Raw genomic sequence first — 24,801 nt, forward strand, 5'->3', positions numbered from 1 at the left:
TTCGATTAGGTTATGAATCAAGAAAAAATGTAATGAATATATTTTTTTAATGGGATTGAGCTATAGTTAAAATAAAGCGGAATTAACATCCCCGCACAATGTGTTCGACGGTGTAATTACGGTGTAAGATATAATTATTCTAATGCAATCGCCATTTATTTTTGTTTTTTAATAACTTCGAAAAATTATGACGCAACGAAATCCATTATTTATAAGATGGTCGAATAACACTGTGGAACAAATTCAGGTTAGCAAAAATTAGGTCCATTCTGAGAGTGGCGGGTGAAAATAGAGGCGAAATTAGAAGACCCGTACCGCGCCGTTTTTTTATGTTAGTTCGAATTTTTTTTAATCGGCCTTCGAAGTTCGAAATCGGAGCAAAATTGTTTATATGGTTTTTTGGCTATAACTCGTCGACTAATTGATATTTTTTCAATCTGTAAAAGCCAAATTATTGCTAGAGACCTGTGCAACAATTACAATTTTTGAAAAAATTGATTTCGAAAATTTTTGTGGTACTTATGAGACAATACACTGAAAATCGGCATTTGACTGCAAACTTCGAAGGCCGATTAAAAAAAAATTCGAACTAACATAAAAAAACGGCGCGATACGGGTCTTCTAATTTCGCCTCTATTTTCACCCGCCACTCTCAGAATGGACCTAATTTTTGCTAACCTGAATTTGTTCCACAGTGTAATTTCTTGAAATTAAAAATTTAAATTTCAATATTTTATTGTTTATTGACATATACATATACATATACGACATATACATATATGCACGTGTGGTAATCAATTATCCACTTTGATTTAGACACGAAAACAATTTTTAAACTTCAATAATTTAGTATTTAATTAAATTATTTACGGGGAAAGAGCGTCTCAACCCCATACACTTTTCCCGATCAATGAACAATGCATTCACTTTGCGACGCAAATCAGCCTCGAGTGTTGAACGGGTTTTTAACAAATTCTGATGTTGAGCCTCGGATTCCTGCAACTTATGATGCAGCTGTTTAACGGTGTCTTGTATATCTTGAACTTCTTGCACCAGACGTAACTGTGCCCAGTCCCTGGAAAATATGAACAAAAAATTATCATTTTATAATCAGATTTAGTGTGATGTCATATTTAGATCTCCGATAAACCAGAAAGCAATAATGTGATGGATTTTACTTCGTTTAGTTATGTATTTCGCACCGGGATAACGGTCGATGGCATGTACTCTTTACTACTAGTAGCGATGTTGTTGTAATAACATAAAATACTTCCCAGAATTTTTAAGGAATATTCGCGCCTTAGAGTACTTGAACCGAAAGTCTTTATGGTGATGGTTCCGAAAAGTGTCGGTTAACACCCAAGAAATGCTTACGACGGTATCACCTACGAAATTTTTTCCGAAGTTCCATTTGTTGCAGAGCCATTTATGAACACAGTGGAAGCAATGGATACTATCGATAGTGTGAGAGGAATAAACGCGGCTCCATCTGGATGAAATGTTATCACGGTCCCAAGGTGGATTTCAGCAGAGGAGGAAGGAAGATTTTTATAATGTTAGTGGGATACCACTGGCGCGACGGCATCTTTGATGATGTTTCTGACATTTTGATTTCAACCTCCTTAAAAAAAGCACCCAAGAAAAGTATTTTGAAAAGCTGACACACTAAAGACTGAAAGCTAAGGTTAGCCATATTTTATTCAAAAGTGCTTAGGTTTTTTTTTTTTAACTTATATACATACATGGGCATTGTAGTCTAAAATTAGGTCACTAGCACATCAGGTTTTTGAAAAAAATGAGGATAAAAACACCAAAAAAGGCCATATTTTTCTCAAAACTATGACGTGGTGAACACTTTCACCAGAGTTGTATTCAGCGCACAAAATTACATCGGAAAACAGGCTCATATAAAAAGAAAGAGTAAATTTGGTAGACCTCTCCTCAAGACAAACCTTATCGAACAGATCTACGAAATTGTTACAAATTATTATGTACAAAAACACACCTCGAATCAAATAATTTCCGTCTCTGTTCAACAAATTTTACAAGCCCACAAGAAATATTTATTGGTAACTGCTGCTTGCCAAAATTTTTCACAACTGAGATGACTTTATTCAGATCCCTCCTTTTGGGTGCATCGTTCGCTTTATCGAATTTTTTTAATTTTATTGCCATTCGAGGCGTAATTATGACATCCTAATGTCATACCGTCAACGTTCAATATTTTGTCATAATTTTACAGTATAAATACCGTTACAAATTGATAGATGGAGAGGTTATGTGATAGGTTAGGTTTTTGTGGCAGTCGGCTTGGAATAGTCAATTCAGTTAGACCATGTAGGTCCGTTGTGGTACCACTCAGTGGTACGGGAGCATCAGTATTCATTCATTATGGAACCATTTAGACGCTCTTATGAAGAGTAAGATAAGTTTTATCCCAACACCGGATAGTTCGGTAAGAGGGTCAAAATGTTATTTTTCTAACAACCTTGCTCTACCCCTAGCTAAGGCTGGACAATAACAGATAATCTATTGATTCTTCCTTGTCTCTACAATTTCTGCAGTGTTCATGAGAAAATACTCCTAGCCTAGAAGAGTGCCTACCTAATAGCCGATGTTCGGTGACACAAGCCACGACCTTCGAAATGTTCTCTTTTGGAAGGTTGAGCAATTCTTCTGATCTTTTCTTAACTCTTTGCGGTCAAATGAGCCTGGTTGTAACACAAGTATTTTCTTCTCTCTATTACCTATTGGCCTCTCTCCTTATTATTCACTAGAACCTTAAGCTTTAGATGATCCTGCCTTATAGCAGGATACGAAATACCTGCCTCTTTAATGATCTCAACCGGTTAAAAATACTCACTTGCACAATTCTATGCCCTCACGATGCGTACGTGCTTCCAAGCGCGTTTGTGCCACTTTCAATGGACTCGATTTATCCTGTATGGCTTTTTGTATAAGGAAAATGTGTTTCTCCAGATCGAATAGCTCCTGTTGCACTTTGTGTAAATGTAACTGTATCTTATTCTTTGATTCGTTCATCTCTTGTGCGCGTCTATCCAAAGCATTATTCGTATTACTCCAATGATCCCATACAGATTGAGCGATGGCATTCACAATCGTTTCGGCATCACTGCGTAGTTGTGACAGCTTTGCGCGCTCGGCCTGCGATCTGCGTATAGCGAACAAATGCTGGTAAAAAAATGTTAATTATGCAACCAAATAATAATTAACCTGCTAACACGTTGACTGCTCGACTCGGCCCATGAGTCCTGCGTACTAATGCTCGGATCGTATTTTTCAATGCCGCCATAATAAGTTATGCCACGACTGTAGTTATTCAACTGATGACAAACCGAATCAATACCCAAAGTTGACTCTTTATGCGCAACATCATCTTCCAGTAAGTGTTGAGCGGCGCGGCAGTCATTGGCTTGCCTTGTGATCTGCAATGGATTAAGAAATAAATGAATGCCTAAAGAAGTGCACAGTCTACAATGTTTTTACCTTTTCATGGAGATCCTTAAGCTTATCGCGCGAATTCCGTACATTATCTATTTCTAATAGCAGCGCCTTTTCAGCTGTATCGTGCACCTTTTCCACACCCGCACGCGCCTCACGGTGGTACAAGCACTCTTGTGCGATATGTAGAGGCGCTTCCAAGTCGAGCATGGCTTTACCACAACGACGCTTCAATTCGGAAATCGCCGACGACTCAGAAATCAATTTATCCAATTCAGCGCTCAGTTCGTTGCGCCAGAATGTTACATCCGTTATACGTTCACCCAAACGTCGGCCGGCATCACGTTGGCCCTGCGAAGTCTTCTCATCGGTTTCGCGCATTAGACGCACGGCATCGTTGCGCAAACGCTCCGCCTGATTTCTGTGGGAAAATATAACATTTACTTGTGGTTGAGTAATGGAATGTTGTTTGGCTTAGTTTTATGTTCAGCGCTTAGACTTAATAGTATGTCGCTATGGAAGACCCGGCAGTTTGGCTACGCTTCTATACTAAATACTTTGCGTAGTTATATTCAAAAAATTGAGTACTCTTTCCCTAAGCCCACTTTCGACAGACTCTTCAAGACTAGCATCCAGTCAAGAAGAGAATGGCAAACGCAAAGACCATGGAGAAGAGGAGAGAAATAAATTTTTACACCGATGGATCCAAGTTAGAAAATAAAGTAGGCTATGGAGTTTTTCCAAAAGCATTAGGATTGGAGTTATCAGTCCGACTTCCGGGCTACTATATCGTCTACTAGGAGTCTTAGCCATAAAGGACGTAAGTATGTACCTTAACACACACGCCGCAACCAAAACTACGATAAATATCTTCTTAGACAACCAGGCGGACATCAAATCAATAGAGGCAGTCATACTAAGATTAAAGTTTGCTAAGGAATGCCTGCTGGCAGATTTAAATGACATTAGCACCGACTTAAAGGTCAGCCTTATATGGGTTCCGAGACATAGAGATATTGGAGGAAATTGCAAGGCCGACGAGCTAGCCAGAAAGGGAACTAATCTTGCACTGCACGAAAACAGAGGCAATACTTGCAAATTAAGGATAAAAAATAATATTCCACAGGAGGTCATGGAGAAAAGAAAGTATTTGTTTTACAACCAGGCTAATTTGGCCGCAAATAGACAAGAAACGATCAGGAGAATTGCTCAACCTCTCAAAAGAGAACATCTCGAAGGTGGTGACTTGTGTCACAAGACATTGGTTGTTAAGTATTCACTCTTCTAAGCTAGGAGTATTTTCGCATGAATACTGCAGAAGTTGTAGAGACGAGGAAGAGCAAGAAACAATAGAAAACTTCCTCTGTAATTGTCCAGCCTTAGCTAGGAGTAGAGCAAGGTTGTTAGGAAAAAACTTTTGTTATGTAGCAGAACCTTTGCCCTGTCAGTGTAGTGTAATCACCGATCGTCTTCGTCTAGCTCATCTAACGGTAGGCCCAGGAAACTTGCTGTTTCGACAGGTTGGGTCCAGAGGGAGAGGGGTGTTCGATGAGTGGGTTTGCTGGGGCATGTGAAAAGGTGGTTAGTGTCGTGTGGGGTGCCTTCACATGGCGAACATGTGTTTGGTATGTCGAGGTCGACTCTGGATAGGTAGCCAAGGTTATTGGAGCAGTAGGGTTGTGGATCAGAGAGGGAGCTGTGTTGCACCTGTGAGCTCCTAACCGTTGAGGTTAGATTAGTGGCGGCAGTTTGAAGTGCTGGCACATTTGACGATGAAGCCATTGAAGCAAGGGCCGCCTAGTGGCGGGAGCAACACGTGGCCACATACCGTGCGGACCACTCCCTGTGTGTTTTAAGGTCTGAGCAGGTCTTAAGATGGTACCACCAGTTCCACTTATTGCACCTAACCGAGGTCTAGTTCGGATGGAGCCGTTTGTGGTATATGCAGCAATAGAATACTTCTGGTCCAAGCTAGGTTTCGATACCAGCCCTGAAGAGAAGTATTTGGAGCAAACATGCTGCGTAGGATTGCTCCTGCGACGATAGATTGGAGACGGGGAACGGTACACTAAGTCGGTACACCCAGTAAACTAGGGGCGGCAGCCCTTGGTCCTTATCCTACACTTCTTAAGAAGGTCTAACTGGTTCCATAAAAAAGTGAACAGCAAGGTTCCCATGTTACACAGTGGTACCACAACGGGCCTACATGGTCTACTTGAGTTAGCTACTCTAAGCGGAGTGCCACAAAATTCTAACCTACCCCTAGTTTTATGCTTGACAAAGCTTACCTATTAATATTCGATTCTGCATATTTGGTAAGATTGCTATTGACCCATTCGTTGTTCGTGTAGCGCGTGAAGAGTGCCGCACGGGCAGCGTGTTGTGGATTGCGTTCGAAGCCCGTTACTAAGTTGGGAAAGTTCATAGGTTCCGTTGTCATGCCAGAGGGTGAGAAGCAAGGCTTCATCAGCTGATTGGTTACTGGTTGCTCAGCTAAGTTCTTGACCTCAATCATTTCGTAAGCTAATGTCGGTCGCCATGGATGCGGACGATTTGTCTATAGAAAAAATTATATAAACAAATTTTATGCTACTGCATACCTGCATACAACAAAAAGTTTAACCTGATAAGATATGCCAACGCGCGGTGGTACGGATGGACCAGACACGGGCTCCATACATGGCGGTGCACCAGCCGTACTCCATGGCTGTAATTGTGAATACATCACAGTTTGTTCAAATTTTGTAGACATTTTGAATTAACTGACTTTTTTTAATTTTTTATACTAACAAAAATACAAACTAATTTGTACAAGCAATAAAGACTGACAATTTTTAAACTACAGAATTAGGCTACAAAAATCGACATAAATTAAGAACAAAAAATTGTTTTTCTTTTTCAAACAAAAAACAACTACATACAGTAGATGAGGTGAAAAATGTAAAATTTCTATTGTATTTTTTAAATGGGTGTGGCCAATGCGATTTATTGTGTGTGTGTGTGTGTGTGTGTGTGACAATGTGGCGATGGAGTGTACGTTTTATGTAAAAAATGTGAAAGTAATAATGTGAAGGCGCTACATATGACTCGGCCAAATTCCTGTGGTCTTTGCGCTCAATGAACTCATGGACGGTGCTGTTCTCCGTGGGCCACTTATCAAGCAGGTTGTCTTTGACCAAACGGTGATCGAAGATGCGATTCTCGAGATATGATGTGGCATGGTACTTCATGGTCAGTGTTCGTTTGTGGTGATGAATTTAATGATTAGTTGTATATCTTTTTTTTTAATTTTTTTTAATTTTTATTAATTTTTTTTTTATTGTTTGTGGCTTCTATTGCACACTAACTACACTCACTATGGGTATACTCGATTTCAACATTAAATCTTTAACCGTTTCCGTTTTTGGATATATACTTGGATAGCGCGATAGCAAATTTTTATCCTCAACAGCCCAGCAAAGCATTTCAATGCGAAAAGTAGTAAAGCTTAAGGATGTGCTAATGAAGCGAACTGCACTTTGAGACTAAAGACCTCTTTGATACAACGGAATTTTTGGCATTTATGCAGTGCGGAGGGAATGCGAAATTCTTATTGACAAAACCATTACATGGAAACCAATTTGTTTTTTAAGTATATTTGTTGTGAAGTTAGAGAGAAAATATACAAACGAATCTACCTACAAAGCCGAACACTGCAGGTTATACACACTTACATATATATTTTCCTAATGTGAATATAAACAAAACGCAATTTGATGAATTCTATTAAAACGAATATTAAAGTAGGTTAACAACTTAATTTTGTTGTTGCAGCCTATCATACCATGCCCAGGTCTCTTTGTCTATCAGGTGCCGTGGTACTGTCATCAAAAGTAAGTTCAAGAAATTCGTAGTTTAGAAGATATCGGTTCTACCTTACTGGAACCTAGGATAATAGATTACCAGGCTTGGCCATACGAAGCAAAATTGTGAGAGTAACTTCGGCTGCCACGTCACCCGCGTCTCGTCAGTAGAATTCTGCCCGTTCATTTCACATTCTTTGAAATAAATAAGAAATGAAATAATAGTAAATAAATAATTGACGTGTACACTTCAATCACTCACCGTATTCGCCTGATATTGCTCCCTGTGGCTTCTAGCTATTCGGAAAATTGCATTTGCCCATGAAAGGAAAACGTTTTGCGTCCGTAGAGGTCATCCAAAAGGCTTCTACCGACATCCTGAAGAACATTCCGGTCAATGGCATAAAGCACTCTGTCGAAACGTTTTTAGATCAGAGGAAACTATTTTGAATAGATAAACTCGAAGCTATCAGAACAAAGTTCCTGTCGTTTCTATTTTAGCTCAGTCTTGTTTATTTTGGACTTCACTTTGTATATAAAGAGTTTTCCAATAACAGGTGCTATCTATCGCTATCGAGAGATGATTAAAGATTTTTTATGGCCGGAATTGGATGGTATTGATCTGGACAACGTTTATTTTCAACAAGACGGCGCTACGTGCCACACAAGCAACGGAACCATTGATCTTTTACGGGAAAAGTTTCCGGACCGTGTTATCTCTCGAAGAGGTGATCACAATTGGCCACCGAGATCTTGTGATTTCACACATAGTGACTTTATTCTTTGGGGACACGTGGAAGAGAAGGTCTACGCCAACAGCCCAGGTTCGATTCAAGACCTCAAAGATGTAATTCGTGAGGCTATCGAGGACATAGGGCAGCCACTTTGCAATTCTGATATGTCGCCTCGGTGACATATCCTGGACACCCGGATTGCTCGAACTGTGAACTTTTTTCTGTGGGGATACCTCGAAAGTAAGGTCTATGAGTGTCTTGCCTTTGCTAGAGCAATGCTACGAGTTTTGGATTCCGATGTCGGGAGAATGAGTAATATTCGTTCTCTAAAACTGGAGGATATTTACAGATTTTCCAAAGAACCTGGAAAACTCTCAAAGGACGAACAAACCTTTGTCTCTGCTTCTATTTTTTCCTATCTCTTTCTGTGATACTTTTCTCCTTTCCTCCTTGACTATCTACCCTCTTTCCAGAGCTCTAAATACAATGGGCTTTTTAGCCTGAATGTTTTAGGAGCCACCAAATCTCTTGGTGCTCCTTGGCTTGACCTAATCAAATTTCAATTTCAAGGTCTATGAAATAAATCACTTCTCCAGCGAGTAGCACGGAGTACAAAGGCCAGATTCCACGAGGATATCCGACGTAACAGTAAACATTTAGAGTAAATAATTTAAAAAAACGCATTTGGCTTCTTTGACAAAAACTTTTATTATTAATACATCTAGTAAAGCCACATTATGGTACCTTAAAGTATTTCTCATAAAAAAACCTATTGCCACAGACTGTCTCATTTCTCACCACGGAAAATTGGGATATTGTACTTAAGACAGAACTTTATGACTTTTGAACCGGGATCCTTGGTCGTTCCACAATCCGAATTTGAATTTTATGAGAGACTTTTACGAGGCAAAAATGCACCCGGGGGTTAGCCCATTCCCTAAAAGGGCTACTGTTTTTAATACCACCTCAAAAATGAAGTGGGCAAAATCTAGTCATCAACTTCGAAGTTTATGTTGATTAGTCGTGGCAGAATATTAGCAGCTAATATTGAAGTATAAGCATCGAAAATAACAATAACTAAATTTTGCGGTGATGATGTGATTTGCCTATGAAAATTCTTCCTCCTCACATTTATCCCTGATGTTGGGAACCTGAGAGTGCAGTTGTATCCAACTGAGACAGCTAAAACAAATTCATCATCTGGAGCATTCTGTAAAGTCCAAAGTGTACTTACTAAACTCTTCCATATTCTCCATTCTTTATATTTAGTTGATAGTTTTAAATGATTGTCAAAAATTATTGCCTTCACGAACACAACTAATGTAAATAAGCGAATTGCGTCAAAACAGCTTCTCACTTCAGCTTCTTATTTGCATTGAAACAGCTTCCCATTCAAACTGTCAATCAGGAACATTTCGCATAGTAGAAATTCTACTTTATAATACTTTTTAACACTTTTTTATAAGTCCCATAATTGGCGAAAATCACACAAATTTTAAGAAGAACCAAAATTTTTCCAACATTAAACACATAATTTTCACTTTGTTCTTTAAATTTTTGGTACTGCCAAATTTTTCGGTATTAACATGCACCGTTTTGTGTTTATTTGTAATAACAATGAAAAAAATGTATGTTAACGAACAAAGCTTTTATCAATTTTTGCGCAGTCATGCCATGAATAGGAGGTTTATTTTAATAATCAAGCAGGTCCTGTAATTCACTTCCGAGTAGATTTCCACACAATTGGCTAAACATTTCATTGAAAATCTTTCGGGAAGTGAATTAACGATTTGGGTATAATTAAAAAGTCCGTTAAAAAAATGGTTAGAAATAAAAATGGAGGAATATCAACAGTCAAAGGTGAATTTTATTGTACATGCATATTTTAAGAACGCATTTTAAATCAAAAACCACTCGGTGAATATTTTCGAAGTTACACGCAAATTTAAAAAGGCGTTTCAGAGTGCTTTTTTAAACTTTAAACATGTTTTTCACAAAATGTTGCTTTCAAATCCGGTGGCCAACATTACTCAAAAACGGCTAAAGTGATTAGTCTCAAATTTTAACATGAGTTTCTTCAATATATTTTTAGTAATTAATCAAAGATTTTTGCTCAACGATAAATATTTTTTTTTATAAACAATTTAAGGCCAAATTTTGGTCAAAAATCGATTTTTTTTTTTTGAGAAACCGCCATTTTGCCAAAAAAATTTATTTTGCTTAATCCTTCGATTAATTACTAGATTTAACATTATATATATATATATATAATTAGCTCTTACACCCTTTTTTGGGGGTTTGGCCGAGCTCCTCCTCCTATTTGTGTTGTGCGTGTTGATGTTGTTCCACAAATGGAGGGACCTACAGTTTCAAGCCGACTCCGAACGGCAAATATTTTTTACGAGGAGCTTTTTCATGGCAGAAATACACTCGGAGGTTTGCCATTGCCTGCCGAGGGGCGACCGCTATTAGAAATATCTTTTTCTTCATTTTGGTCTTTCACCGAGACTCGCACATATGTTTTCTCTTGCTTCCGAATGGTAGTCACGCATCTATCCATTCGGTTACGGCGGCCGCCTAGTTTCAAATTTTAACACGAGCTTTTTTTATTATTAATCGACGATTTTTTCTCACCGATGAATATATTTTTTTGTTTTATAGACAATCTAAGGCCAAAGTTTTGGTCAAAATACGATTTTTTTGTTGAGAAAACGCCATTTAGAGAAAAAAAAATATTTTGCTTATTCCTTCGAATAATTACTTGATTTAACATTACTTTAACGAAATCTGTTTGGTTTTTTTTAATTTCAGAGCATCCAGTTCAGAGATATAGTTGTCACCGGAAAACGTCGTTTTTGAGAGGAGCTCTCGGAGATCGGCTGTAGCTCCTTTAGAAATAAATATTTTTACTAATACAGGGTGGCTGATGAATTTTGCTACATTAAGAAACTCAAATAACTTTTTTTTTAGTGTATGGAATTCATTTACTTTTTTTTCAAGTTGAAGGTCATTAAATTTTATTAAATGTAGCTTAACTAGTTTTAAAAATAATTGAATTTAAATACCCCCCATGCTCGTTGACACAAGTGCGGCATCTTAGTAAAAAGTTGTTCATTGCTGCTTTGAGAGTTGCGACAGGAATAGCCGCAATTGTTGCCCGAATGGATTGTTTTAGTTCATCCAAATTTGTTGGCTTTGTTTTATAAGCTTCTTGTTTACATAAACCCCACAAGAAAAAGTCAGGTGCAGTAAGGTCAGGCGACCTGGGGGGCCAACGAAATTCGGAGTTTCTTGAAATCAGTTTATTGGGAAATTTTCGTCGCAACTCTGTCATAACAGTCTGGGCTATGTGAGACATTGCCCCATCTTGTTGAAACCACACAGAGATGAAAGGAATTCTCTTTCGGCGTAGTTCTGGATAGAAAAATTCTTTCAGCATTTTCAAATAACGGTCTCCAGTAACCGTACCGGTGTGACCATTTTCTTCAAAAAAATAAGGCCCGACAATACAGCGTGAAGAAACCGCACACCACACTGTCACGCGAAGAGGATGCAATTCCGTCTCGTGGAGTATCTGTGGGTTAGAAGTACTCCATATTCGACAATTTTGTTTGTTCACATTGCCGTTTAAATCGAAATGGGCCTCATCAGACATGAAAAGGCAGTTTAACATGTTTTGGTCTTCTTCCACCATTTGCAGGATCTTCTGGCAAAATTCCAAGCGAATCGGCAAGTCTGCTGCATTCAGTTTGTTAACCATTTGAATTTTGTAGGGAAATAAGTCTAAATCTTTGTGCATTATTGTTTGCAAAGACTGTCGGCTGCCACCAAGTTGAGCAGATAAGCTTCTTGTTGAAACCCTTGGATTGCTTTGTATAGCCGCAGCTACAGCAGCGATCGTTTCCTCCGTCCGAACTGGTGGGTTTCGATGATAAGGCCTTCTTGCGACTGTTCCTTGCTCAGCAAAATTATTCACCAGTCTCATTATGGTCCATCTGCTCGGGAGATCGCCGCCAAACATCCGCCTATACTCTCTCTGTACCAAAACTACGGACTCCAGTGCGTGATAGCGGCCAAATTCTTGTTTGCGTGTCCCAGTTATCCATTTTAATAAATTTTAAAGATCAATCTGCAAATTAAAACAAAAATGGAACAGATAACTTAAAAAGAAAAAAAGTTATTCAATTTTTTTTTGGTAGCGGCTTTCATCAGCCACCCTGTACTTTAAATACAGTCAAAAGATAACATAATATGTGTATACATTTTTAGATCAATAAACTTAAAACTTTTCTCAGAAAAAATTCTGAAAAATTCGCTTGTTTTCGTACTTCTAACTGTATATAATCCCTTAAAACTAATCTCATTCAAAAGTATATTTAATTACCTATCATCTGTTCTATACATACATATAATAATAGCATGCAGTGTAAACTATAGGGTGATTTTTTAAGAGCTATAGAAAAGCTTTTCAAAAAACACGCAAAATTCAGAAAAATGCACGAAATTTTTATTTAAATCGATACAGTCCATAGAATTTATGTTTGAAGATTATTTCATGCAAATGTTGACCGCGACTGCTCTTCAAATGATTTTCTGCCTAGACGAATTTTGGCATACTCTTTCCAATGTTTCGGCCGGTATCTCACATTTAAATGCTTTAATGTTGTCTTCCAATGCGTTAATTGAGGCAGGCTTGTCTGAATAGACATGAGTTTAACATAGCCTCACAAAAAATAATCTAAAGGCGTTATATCGCACGATCTGGGTTGCCAATTGACAGGTCCCGAAGGTGAAACAAAATGTTCACCAAACTCGCCTCTCAACAAGTCCATTGTTGCGCGTGCTGTGTGGCATGTGGCACCGTCTTGCTGAAACCACTCAAGCTCTTGCATTTTGAGCAAAAAAAAGTTGGATATCATTTCACGGTAGCGCTCACCATTCACAGTTACGTTACGATTCGCAGTATTTTTGAAGAAGTACGGTCCAATGATACCTCCAGCCCATACACCGCACCAAACTGTGACCTTTTCTGGATACATTGGTACTCTTGCAATTCTTCTGGCTGATCTTCACTCCAAAATCGACAATTCTGCTTATTTACGTACCCATTGATCCAAAAATGAGCTTCGTCGCTGAACACAATTTTTCGATAAAAAAGTGGATCTTAAACTTTCTTAACAGAACACGCATTTTTATAATAAAATTCAATGATTTGCAATCGTTGTTCGTTTGTAAGACGATTCATGGTTAAATTATAGACCAAACTGAAAATGATTGACAGTGAAACAAAACACGAAACGTGCGTCAGCTGTTTAAACCAACTGTTTTAAAAGATTATAGCTAAAAAATCACCCTTTATTTGTATAAATTTCAAATTTTTTAATTAAAACACATTTTCTTAGAAATCAATCCCTTCTTCGCAAGATTAATACTACGTCTGTGCACACAGCTGTTTATGTTTCAAACGTCAAATCCATTTGCCAAACTAAAAAAACAGTAAAAGCTTCATAGTTGAACGATTGACGAATTTCCAACAATTTCCTGAAAAATAATTTAAAATAAATTAATCGGCGTACAAAAGCGAAAAAAATGGTGGTTGAAAGTTCAACTAACGCCAGCGACAGTAAGGCAGCCGAAGATTCGGAGGCAACCGTGCAAGCAGACCCAGAGGCTACTGTCGATGCGTCTGCGATTGAAATGGAGCGCCAAGAACGTGAGGAGCTCAACAACTTTGTAATGGAGTTACAAGCTAAAATCAAAGCTAAAGCGCAGCTTCGTGCAGAAAATCTTAATTGTGAGCATCCTGGCGATGGTTTCTTTGCCAAGCTGGATTCCAGTTTGAAGCGAAATACGGCATTTGTAAAAAAGTTAAAACAGTTTACGGCTGCTCAACTGGAGGCGTTGCTTAAAGACATGAGTGGCCTTAACTTGAGTAAATACATTTCAGAGATTTGTTCAGCACTTTCTGAGGCAAAACTCAAAATGACCGACGTGCCGGCGGTGGTAACACTCTGTTCGCGTTTACACCAGACTTACGCCGACTTTGATGCACAATTTCTTGAAGCGTGGCAAAAGACGCTTTCTTTGAAAACCGGTGAAAAGATCTCGAATCCAAGTAAGTTGCGTGTAGACTTGCGTTTGTTTGCCGAACTGGTGAGCTCAGGTGTGATAAGTGGCAAGCAGGGTTTGCAATTGCTTGGATCAGTGCTAATTAATGTGATCTCGCAGGACAAGGAAGATCATAGTAATTTCTCCATTATTTTGTCTTTTTGTCGACACTGTGGCGAGGAGTATGCCGGACTCGTGCCGCGCAAAATGCAGAATTTGGCAGAAAAATATGGGGGAGTGGCGATTCCAAAGTCTGATTTTCTAGCGCCCGACAGGCAACAAAATCTGCGCGGCTTACTGAAGGATTACTTCAAAAACTTATGCAAGCACTTGCTGTCTGAGCAACAGGAATTGCTCAATATGACGAAGAGTATACGCCGCACAATGGAATCAAAAGGTAAGACATGCACTTTGCGAGTTGTGCTAATATTTTTCAATTCAAAATTGCTGCAATTTAGGTGAAATCTCGAATGACAAAAAGGAGAAATGCGAACTGATGCAAGCAAATTTTGATAAGCTGCTCTCATCTGCACAAACGCTCTCCGATTTACTTGACGAGCCATTGCCGGAACTTACAAATGAATCGGAGAACTGCAATCCGGGTACAGTCATCGAAAGTATGCTCGAAGTAGCGACAATGGGCGAACTCGATCCTTGGGGAGACGATGAAACGAAAAGTTTCTACACCGATCTGCCGGATTTACGGCAATATCTGCCCAATTTTTCAGCGCCAAAAGTCGATTTAGAGCAGAATGAAGAGCCTGCAGAGATGACTGAAGAGGCGCTTGATGCTGACATTGATGTAGAGATGGATATAGATGATCCACCTTCAACAGCATCGGATCCGCCGAATGATAAGGATGCCGAGGCGGCTGCTGAACCAGCTAACGACGAAGCCGCGACGCCAGCACCCTTACCGGATAAAATTGCAAACGCACTAATGGAAGTGGGGCGTATGAGTGCGGGCCAAATTTTGCATAGCAAGCAGCATTTCGACCAGTTTTTGAATAATTTAAATAATTGTGTCAACAAGGAGCTCATAGATTCGGCGGCAATTGAATTCTTGCTAAATTTCAATACAAAAAATAATCGCAAAAAGTTGACAAAGTCAATTTTTACGGTACAAAGGTACAACAATTACAAATTCAAATTCTTCAAAATTCAGCCGCTCATTGCATATGTTTTCTCATTGCAGAACGCGTTTGGATTTGCTGCCATTCCTCTCACGTTTTGTTGCTATTGTTAATCTGTGCAATACAGACGTGGCTACCGATTTGTCGGAAATGTTGCGCAAAGAATTCAAATGGCACATTCGCAAAAAGAATCAACTTAACATCGAATCGAAAATCAAAATTGTACGCTTCATTGGTGAAATGGTGAAATTTGGTTTATGCAAGAAATTCGACGCGCTCAGTTGTCTAAAGATGCTGCTGCGCGATTTCCAGCATCATCAAATCGAAATGGCTTGCGCCTTCATCGAGGTTGCAGGCGTTTATCTCTACAATTGTCGCGACTCGCGCTTGCTCACCAATGTCTTCCTCGACCAAATGATGCGTCTGAAAACCGCTACTGCTCTGGACTCACGCCATGCCGCACAGGTCGAAAGTGTCTACTATTTGGTCAAACCGCCAGACACTGTGAAGCAAGATGCTGTGGTGCGGCCAGTAATACAAGAGTATATACGTCATCTGATATTCGAAGAGTTGTGCAAACAGAATGTAGATCGTAGCCTAAAAATAATGAGACGCATCAATTGGGATGATCCGGAGGTGAGCAGCTATGCCATTAAATGTATGTCTAAGGCGTACCTGCTACGCTTTCCGCTCATACGCTGCCTCGCCGATCTGGTATCCGGTTTGAGTTCGTTTCAGGAGCGTGCGGTGACGATGGTCATCGATAATGTGTTCGAGGACATACGTGCGGGTCTAGAAATACACTCACCCAAGTTGGCACAACGACGCATAGCAATGGCTAAATATCTGGGTGAATTGTACAACTACAAACTAGTAGAGTCGTCGAATATCTTGAATACACTCTATTCGATTATCTCATTGGGTGTGTCAACGGAGGAAGGCGTCATCTCAGAATTAGATCCGCCGGACAGTTTGTTCCGTTTGAAATTGGCTTGTGTGCTGCTCGATACGTGCGGGCAGTATTTTACCAGTTCAATGAGCCGCAAGAAGTAAGATGAGAATTTGTAAAGTTTTTGCTTTGTTAAAAATATGGTAATTTTACAGATTAGACTACTTTCTGGTGTTCTTCCAACACTATTACTGGTACAAAAAGTCGCATCCGGTATTTAGCAAAGTAGAAAATACCTCAGATTTATTTCCTATACTAGTGGATCACATGTATCGCGATTGTTTGGCTAATGTGCGACCCAAATTGAAGGTAAATAGAAGTATTTCAATTTTCAATTATAAGAATACAAATCTAAGCTTTGATTTAATTCGCAGCTATACAAAAGTCTCGAGCAAGCAAAAGAAGCAATTGAGAAACTAAAAGAGGAGTTATACCCACAGCTGAAAGAAGGCATGCAAATGCAATCTGAGAGTGACAGCAATCTCGAACCAATACGCGAAGACAGCGAATTCGATGACGCTGTGAGTTTAGCGGACATACGAGGGCGGGTCAATAAGTCCGTGACTTTTTGTATTTCTGACCTCTTTACTGAAAAAGAAATACTGCTCCTGTCAACAGGCATCTGCCAGTTGACTCCTGTCAAAATTTGAACGTGCTGCGTCAGTTAGTTTGTGTTTTACAGCTACCTTTATCAGACTACCCAGTAATTTGAGGAGAAAATAGAAAAAACTGAATTTCGTGTGCTTATTAAGCCGATTTACCCTTAGAAACCCACTGTTTCGACTGTTGTTTGGTCTCTGGTGTGTGGTGATTGATCCTTGTTTCGTCCACGGTTACAAAACTGCTCCATATTGCGATTAAACAACGCCAAACCTTCCTGTGAAGTTGTTACACGATTGCGTTTCTGGACGACTGTGAATTACTTGGTAGTCTGATAAAGGTAGCTGTAAAACACAAACTAACTGACGCAGCACGTTCAAATTTTGACAGGAATCAACTGACAGATGCCTGTTGACAGGAGCAGTATTTCTTTTTCAGTAAAGAGGTCTGAAATACAAAAAGTCACGGACTTATTGAACCGCCCTCGTATTAGTTTGGGGGGGAAAAAGTTATCCATTATTTTCTCGGTAGATGGCTGTAGTGAGCGATATCTCATAAAGCATCGATCAAACAATTTAAAGTTAATGCTCGTTGTCAAGCTGACACTTCACACTAAAAAAATGCGTTTGCTATTTTTGGTTTGTTCCATTCAGTTGTGAGTTACAGGGTGTTAACAATGAAAGTCAACAAAGCGAAAACTCAGCACATTTTACAGTTTTTCTTTGATAAAGGCGAAAATGCAAGGCCTGACCGCTGAAATAGTGAATGGTGTTTATGGTTCAGATACTGCAACAGCTAATTATGTGCAATTTTGGTTTCGTCTATTCCGTTCAGGTGTTTTTGATGTTAATGAAAATGTCGAAAAAGTCGTTAAAATCACAGAAATAATCAAAGTTGACCGGCAAATTAGTAGTCATAGCATCGCTCAAGAGCTAAAGATCGACCAAAAAGCAGTTTTAAACCATTTGCGCAAAAATGTTACTCAAAAACAATGGATTACTTTTTCCCCGAACGAATATTTAAAGCGAATTATTTATTTGCTTCAGTTATCAAAATTTGTTGGCCTATACGAATTATTTTTCATTGAGACTACTAAACTTAGTCTTGCCATAAATTCTGTTACAAATTTTTTCAATGCCTGCGGCGAGAACAAATTCTCAGAAAAAGTTCCGTTATTTTTTTTTTTTGTTTTTGTTCGTATGCATTGTCTACTCATGAATTATACTCAGTTACCAGCTCCATGTCAAGATTAATTAGAGATGATCTCCACATGAAAGCCTTTCGTCGCTCAACTGGCCATCTTTTTACAACGCGCTTAAAGAAAAATTAGACTCGACAGCTGCAAGCAGCTTCTTCGATGGCACGCGACCAATGGCCATGAAAATATTATTTTCACAGATGAGACAATTTTCATTGCTGAAGAAGTTTTTAATAAGCAAAACGACAAAATCTCTGTCAGCCCCATGACAGTTGGTTCTACGTTACCGAAACGACCCGGATTTATATCCGGCCAAGAACTGTCACTTGGGGAGTGGGGAGTGTCTTGTAAAGGCTTTACAACTCTTCATTTCTGTGAAAAAGGAGTTAAGACCGGGAGGAAAGTGTCCCGGATGTCTTAGAGGGCGTGTCTTAGAAGGAGAGGTGAAGCAGTTAAGCAGTACTCTCGTCAATGAAGAGCGTTGGATCTTCCGCAAGATTCCGCTCCAGCGCATAAGACAAAAAACACCCGGCAGTGGCTAAAAAATAATATTCCTGGGGTCGTAACCGCAGAATGTTGGCCGTCTGGAAGTCCAGAACTGCATCCATTGGGTTAAAGTTTGTGGTCAGAATTGGAGAACATGGCCTGTCGAAGACCTCACAGAAAGTTGGAAAGTCTCAAACAATTTTTGGGTCAAGCAGCGACTTCAATACCCATGGAAACGGCACGTGCTGCAATCGCTGAATGGCCTAATCGTTTGAAGGCTTCTGTAAAAGCAAATAGTGATCATTTGGAATGAAAATTGAATTTTTTTTTAATATTTACATGATTAAATAAAACTAACTGAATTAAATGTAAAAGTATTCAAACTTCATATCTGCAACAGACTTAACTTGTAACAGAATTTATGGCAGGACCAAGTACAGTGGAATTTTTAACTCCACATATTTAAACACCCATTACATAATCTTCCATGCCCAAACAGCTCAGCGACGACTCTTCTTCCGAACGCGAGCCACGTTCGCGTGCACCCGAAGCTGGTGGCGATGATGATCCAAATACTGAGGACGCCAACAACGCCAATGAGTTGGCCAACACCACTGACTGGACTGAAAATGAATTTATGCTCGAAGATTGTGAACTGCGGGCGCCTGAGAAATCCAAAGAAGACCTCGAGTTCGAGCAGATGTTTGAAAAAATGGCCGTAGATAGTTATCAGGAGCGTATCAAGGAGACTGTCAAACCGAATACGAAAGACATACCAGTGCCGATGATGGCCAGATCGAGTAAGAAATCCTACGAACAAATAACTAACTCAAGCGGAAATCAATCGGGCGGTGAAAAAGAGGCGGGGAAAAGTGGCGCTGCCAGCGCTAGTGGTGGTGGCGGTGCGGTACCATTTGTGCTGATGGTGCGTGGCGGCAAAGGAGGCAAACAACAATTTAAACAATTTGTTGCGCCATCCGACTCACAATTGGCCATCAATCTGAAGTTGCAGGAAGAGAAGACACGGGAGGAGAAGGAAAAGGTGAAGCGCCTAACGCTAAACATAACCGAACGTATAGAAGAAGAAGATTACCAGGTATGCGAGTGTAAATAAAGACTTTAAAGCAAATAAAAAAAATCATTTTTCTTACCCGTAAACAGGAATCTTTAATGCAATCGCAACGCAACTTGTCTCAAAATCACTATCAACGCCCGAGTAAACCGAAGTTTCGCCATCAGAAGGGCGCACCAGATGCCGATTTGATTTTTAATTAAACGCTGCTGCAGAGAGTCGTATTACAAACTTAAATGGATTTTTTTCGTATCGATATATGCAGGGTTAATTTACCGACCGCACACTGACATCGCAAACCAATGCTTTGTAGCTGGCTCGCACAAAAATTTACTGAGTTGTGATCGAAAGTGGCATAGCTGTGCAATTTGAATGAGGGAATAGTGTGCATGGTTTGCTTAGGGTCATGACCAATGGCGATGAGTTTTAATGGAGTTAAGTAAAGTAACAGCTGAAACAATTAATTGCTTATGGATTAATTTAACTGTAATACAAAAAAAAAAACCTAGTGAAAACTATAAGTAGAATAAAACAAAATGAACTTTGAATAACTAAAAATATGAAAGTATTTTAAAATTATTTTTTATATTATTTTTTTTTTTTTTATTAATTTTTTTTGTTTTATTTTTATTCATGTTTTTCATTATTAGTATAATTCTTTTTTATTATTATTACAATTTTTTTTTATTATTATTATAATTTTTTTTATTACTTTTTTTCCTTATAGATTTTTTTATATTTTTTTTATTTTATTTTTAATTTTTTTTTTTTAATTTTTTTATTAATTTTTTTCTTTATTGATTTTTTTTAAATTATTTTTTTATTTTATATTTAATTTTTTTCCTATTTTTTTTATTTATTTTTTTTTATTATTGATTTTCTTTATTATTTTTATTTTTTTATTTTTTTTGTTAATTTTTTTCTTTATTGATTTTTTTTATTATTTTTTTTCTTTATTGATTTTTTTAATATATTTTATTTTTAATGTTTTTTCTAATTTTTTTATTAATTTTTTTCTTTGTTATTATTATTATTTCTTTGTTTTTTAAATCCCATCAATCTTCTCTATTATATAATATCAACAGCTCTGGCTGGCTGTAGATATTTTCCTATTGGAGGTCTCATAATGGTATCAAAACGGCGCTTTAGTGCTACTTGGGGATTTGTAGTGACAGTCAAGTTGCACTGAAAGCCCTTGCTTACCCACGCTGCTCTTCGAAGTTAGTCGGTGAATGTAAGACAAAACTGAACAGTGTTGCAAAACACAACAAATTTAGTCTTATTTGGGTGCCTGGGCATTGTGGAATTACAGGGAACGAGTTAGCTGATAAATTAGCTAATGAAGGCTCTGCAAGTATGCCACTAGGCCCTGAACCCTTTCCAGGTGTCAATTCCGCATCGATTCTACTATGGATTGACGACTTCATGAGGTCTACCCATAGAGGACGTTGGTCTGGGTTGAACTCGTGCAGAGTAGTCAAGTGCTTTGTGAAAGAAACAAACAGGAAAACAGCGAACTTTCTCCTAAAACTCAGCAGAAAGGACCTGAGAGTACTGGTGGGTGTAATCACAGGGCACAACGTCTGTGGTCAGTTTATGGCTGCCATGGGGGTCGTAGACAGCCCGATATACCTATCCTGCCTTGAGAATGACAACACTGCAGAGCATTTTCTCTGTAGCTGTTCGGCAGAATCAGGCTTAAGATATTGGACTGCGAAATACTGAGTATGGATAAAGTTCATACTCTTCCTCTTTCAGATCTCTTAAGATTCATCAATGAATCGAAGAGATTTGTGGAAGAGTGACCTTAAACTAATTTATCCGTCGTACCACCCACTTTTTATCTTTCCTATCTCTATTTCTTCTACTGTAATCTATCCGGGTGTAGTACAATGGTCTCCTGACTGAGTGCTTGGACCTGGCCAAACCCCCAAAAATCTAATCTAATCTAACCTTTTGCCACCCGTCTCTATTTAAGGCTACCTCCTTACACTGCCAAACGTTTAGCTCTTCAAGGTCAACTTCCACGTCTTCGAGCCATCTCTTTGTAGGACGTCTCCTACTTCGGCCTCCAACAGGGCGCAATTCAACTGCCTTTAGAAGGCATTCTAAACACGTGTCCAAGCCGTCTTATCCTCTGAGATTTTATAAGTCTTATGACAATCTTGTTTCTTCTTATTCGATAAGTATAGCTCTGCAGTTTTATTGGTCCATAAATTTTTCGTAAACTTTTTCTTTCGAAAACCATTAGCTGATTAATGTCAGTAGTTTCTAGGGTTCTTAGTTCGCAACCATAGGTAAGCACAGGAAGGATCAAGGTTTTATATATCCTTAACTTTTGGTCGCGAGATAATAATTTTGACTCAAGAGGTCGCGGTTGTCTAGAGCTCGGTATTTTCAGGATTTTTTTTTTATAATAAAAAAAATTAAAAACGATATTTAAATTGTTTAGGCTTTTTATTTAACTTCTTTTGCATACAAAAATAAAAAAAAATTATTTTAATAATTTTAAAAATGGCCCTGTAGTTTACCCTCCCGAAAAATTGGTTTTGAATTTGACACTCTAAAAATCGTTTTTTTTTTCAGTTTTTTAATAAAAAACAAAAATACGAAATAATTGAAATAATAACATAATTCTAGTACGGGCGATAGCCAGTGATGTTGTGAACAACATATTAAAATTTCAAACGATTCGGTTAAAGTTTTTTTTTTTTTTGACAACACCAGGCCGAAAAAGTCGTTTCGAGATAAATGAGTTTAAAGTTTGAGGTAAACGAGCGCGCGGACTGCTCTCTATCTAGTCAATGGGCTGTAGAAGCTATAATATTGGGAATTTTCGATTGAAAATTTCTGAATATATTCTTAAGATTCTATACTTTCGAAATATTGAAAAAACAAAAAATCGATTTTTTGAAATTTCTAAAGCAGTTTCAAATTAGAGTAATAAGACGTATGTGCTGCTAAAATTCTGTCACTAATTGTTATTGAGATATTACCGAGATATTCTTATTATCTCTCGAATGCATAGTCTCCGATCAGCAGGTCATCATGCCTTAAACCGGAGCTGGACCGGACCGTAAACTTCGTTTTTTCTGTATTAATTTTTAGCCCAGTAGTTCGTACTAATTTTTTCTAGTTTTTTAACGCACTCTGTAATTCACTCCTGATTTCTGCATGATATGCAGGGTCTGGAACTGGAAGTGTAACCAACATCAGACCGCTGGCGCAGCTGATGCACAGGCATCGCCTGTCTGTTAGTTGACTAAATGACAGTCCAGAATATTGTTTACAAACGCGTGGAAGAATTTTGCCGAGAGTAAACGCGAAAAAAAAAATCAGTAATGGATTTCAAACGAAATAGTGGGGTTGCATTATATTTGGCTGGAAAATCCCAACCAACGTTTGTTCGTGAGCTGGAGCACCTTAAATTAAATAAAGTTTTTGTTTGTCGCACCATTACTCATGGAAGTGGTCATCAAAATACTGCAACGTCACGTGAACTGGTTCAAAAAGTGAAGAAGCGAAATCCCCGACGAAGTGCCAATCAAATGACATGAAAATATTTGACCGTAGCATTCGCCGCATACTGAAAAATTATATCAAAGTCAAGCCTTACAAGATCCAAGATCCAAAGGAGCATGATCTTACACCAAAGTAGCAACAACTCAGACTTGAGATAGCGATAGGAGCTGCTTCGCTTGGCCGAAAGCGGTCCATTTCTGAACATTGTGTTTTCTGACGAGAAATTTTTTTAAATTGAGCAATTCGTAAGCTCTGGGGTTTATTTGACCGGCCGTTCATACGTATACGAGAATTTAAGTCATCGATTGGCCACCAGGAGGCAGCACCCGCCACAGGTAACACTTGAAACTGTAGGTCCCTCCATTTGTGGAACAACATTAAGACGCACGCCACAAATAGAAGGAGGAGCTCGGCCAAACACACAAAAGGTATACAATTATATATACAGCTATGGTCAAACGTTTAGCGCACTTGAAAAGAGTTCAATATAATGCTCGATTAAATGATATGAAACCAAATTAAATCCAGTTTTTTTAACTAAATATATTTACCACTTTATTATAAGACAAAATAACTTAAAGTAGACAGTTTTCCCTAGTAAAGATATGACAAAATAGAAATAATTCTTATTTGGTCATAGTGGGATTTGGACAAAGACATAGCGCAGTTTTGATTTCTGTAAAAAATATGAAATATTTGTAAGAATTGAGAAAAGATTGTTGACTATTATTAATTAACATATCAATATTTGGTAGAATAGCCGTTATTCTGTATAACTGCTTCACACCTGCGTGGTAAACTCTTATTAACTTTTGGCACCTGTCCAAAGGAATAGAGTTCCATGCTTCCTGTACACCTTCCCAAAGTTCATCGATATTTTTAAATTTTTTTTGTCCAACCATCGTCTTCACATCATTCCACAAGTTTTCGATTGGATTTAAATCCGGACTTTGTGCTGGCCAATCGAGCTGGGTAATATTTTCCTGCGAAGGCCAGTTTTTGACCACTCCCGCAGTATGTTTGGGATCGTTGTCGTGCATAAATATCCAATTTACTGGCATAAACTCGGAAGAATATGGCTCCATATTATTTCTAAGCACATTCAGATACATATGCCTATCCATATTTCCTTCTATCTTGACCAGCGACCCAACCCCGCGCCACGAAAAAAACCCCCAAACTTTTAAATTCCCACCGCCATGCTTCACCGTCTTTTTTGTGTACCGTAGATTGGTTTCCTGATTTTTTTCACGATGTACATACGTTTTTCCATCAGGACCGATGCGGATTATTTTAGTTTCATCCGTAAAAAGTACTCGTTTCCAAAACTCTGTCTTTTCGAAGAGGTGCCTACGCGCGAATGAGAAACGCGCTTTAATATTCTTTTTTGATAGGAGCGGTTTTTTTCTGCTTATGCGACCAAATATTTTATGTTCATTCAGATGCCTTCGCACGAGCTTACTGGACACAATTAAGCCTAATTCTGCCCTTACTTCAGCCGCTATCGTTCGTGAAGACATAAAAGGATCCGATCGACTTTTCCTTACAATTATTTGATCCTCACGGGGGGAAGTTTTACGCGGCGGAGCTTTACTAATTTTTTTTTGTTTTAATAAATTAGCATCCGACTTGACATCTCTGATGGCATTGTATACCATTTTTCTTGAACAACGCACTATTCTGGAAATCTTCACT

At 38.5% G+C, this 24,801-nt stretch overlaps 2 protein-coding genes across 4 annotated transcripts; one reads left to right on the plus strand and one right to left on the minus strand.

Moving 5' to 3' along the window:
* Positions 1-743: 743 nt before the first annotated feature.
* On the minus strand, positions 744-7,080 carry LOC128856279 (tektin-3). Of its 3 annotated transcripts, none has more exons than XM_054091575.1 (7): positions 6,543-6,786; positions 6,086-6,169; positions 5,751-6,019; positions 3,508-3,883; positions 3,235-3,446; positions 2,864-3,172; positions 744-1,075 (listed from the first exon to the last, which is right to left on the minus strand). In XM_054091575.1, exons 1-7 carry the CDS (start codon positions 6,690-6,692, stop codon positions 847-849), a joined length of 1,629 nt encoding a protein of 542 aa, XP_053947550.1. In that variant the 5' UTR covers positions 6,693-6,786; the 3' UTR covers positions 744-846. The 3 variants fall into 3 exon arrangements, with proteins under 3 accessions (XP_053947550.1, XP_053947551.1, XP_053947552.1); XM_054091576.1 differs by lacking the exon at positions 6,543-6,786 and adding an exon at positions 6,819-7,080 and having other exon boundaries at positions 745-1,075; XM_054091577.1 differs by lacking the exon at positions 6,543-6,786 and having other exon boundaries at positions 746-1,075; positions 6,086-6,436.
* Positions 7,081-13,504: 6,424 nt separating this feature from the next.
* Positions 13,505-20,141, plus strand: LOC128857059 (regulator of nonsense transcripts 2). The gene is made up of 7 exons (XM_054092603.1): positions 13,505-14,543; positions 14,605-15,274; positions 15,342-16,328; positions 16,384-16,537; positions 16,603-16,749; positions 19,012-19,608; positions 19,674-20,141. Exons 1-7 carry the CDS (start codon positions 13,628-13,630, stop codon positions 19,785-19,787), a joined length of 3,585 nt encoding a protein of 1,194 aa, XP_053948578.1. The 5' UTR covers positions 13,505-13,627; the 3' UTR covers positions 19,788-20,141.
* The last annotated feature ends 4,660 nt before the right edge of the window (positions 20,142-24,801 follow it).

Source organism: Anastrepha ludens, chromosome 3 (genome assembly GCF_028408465.1).
Source record: "Anastrepha ludens isolate Willacy chromosome 3, idAnaLude1.1, whole genome shotgun sequence".
Lineage (NCBI taxonomy): Eukaryota > Metazoa > Arthropoda > Insecta > Diptera > Tephritidae > Anastrepha > Anastrepha ludens.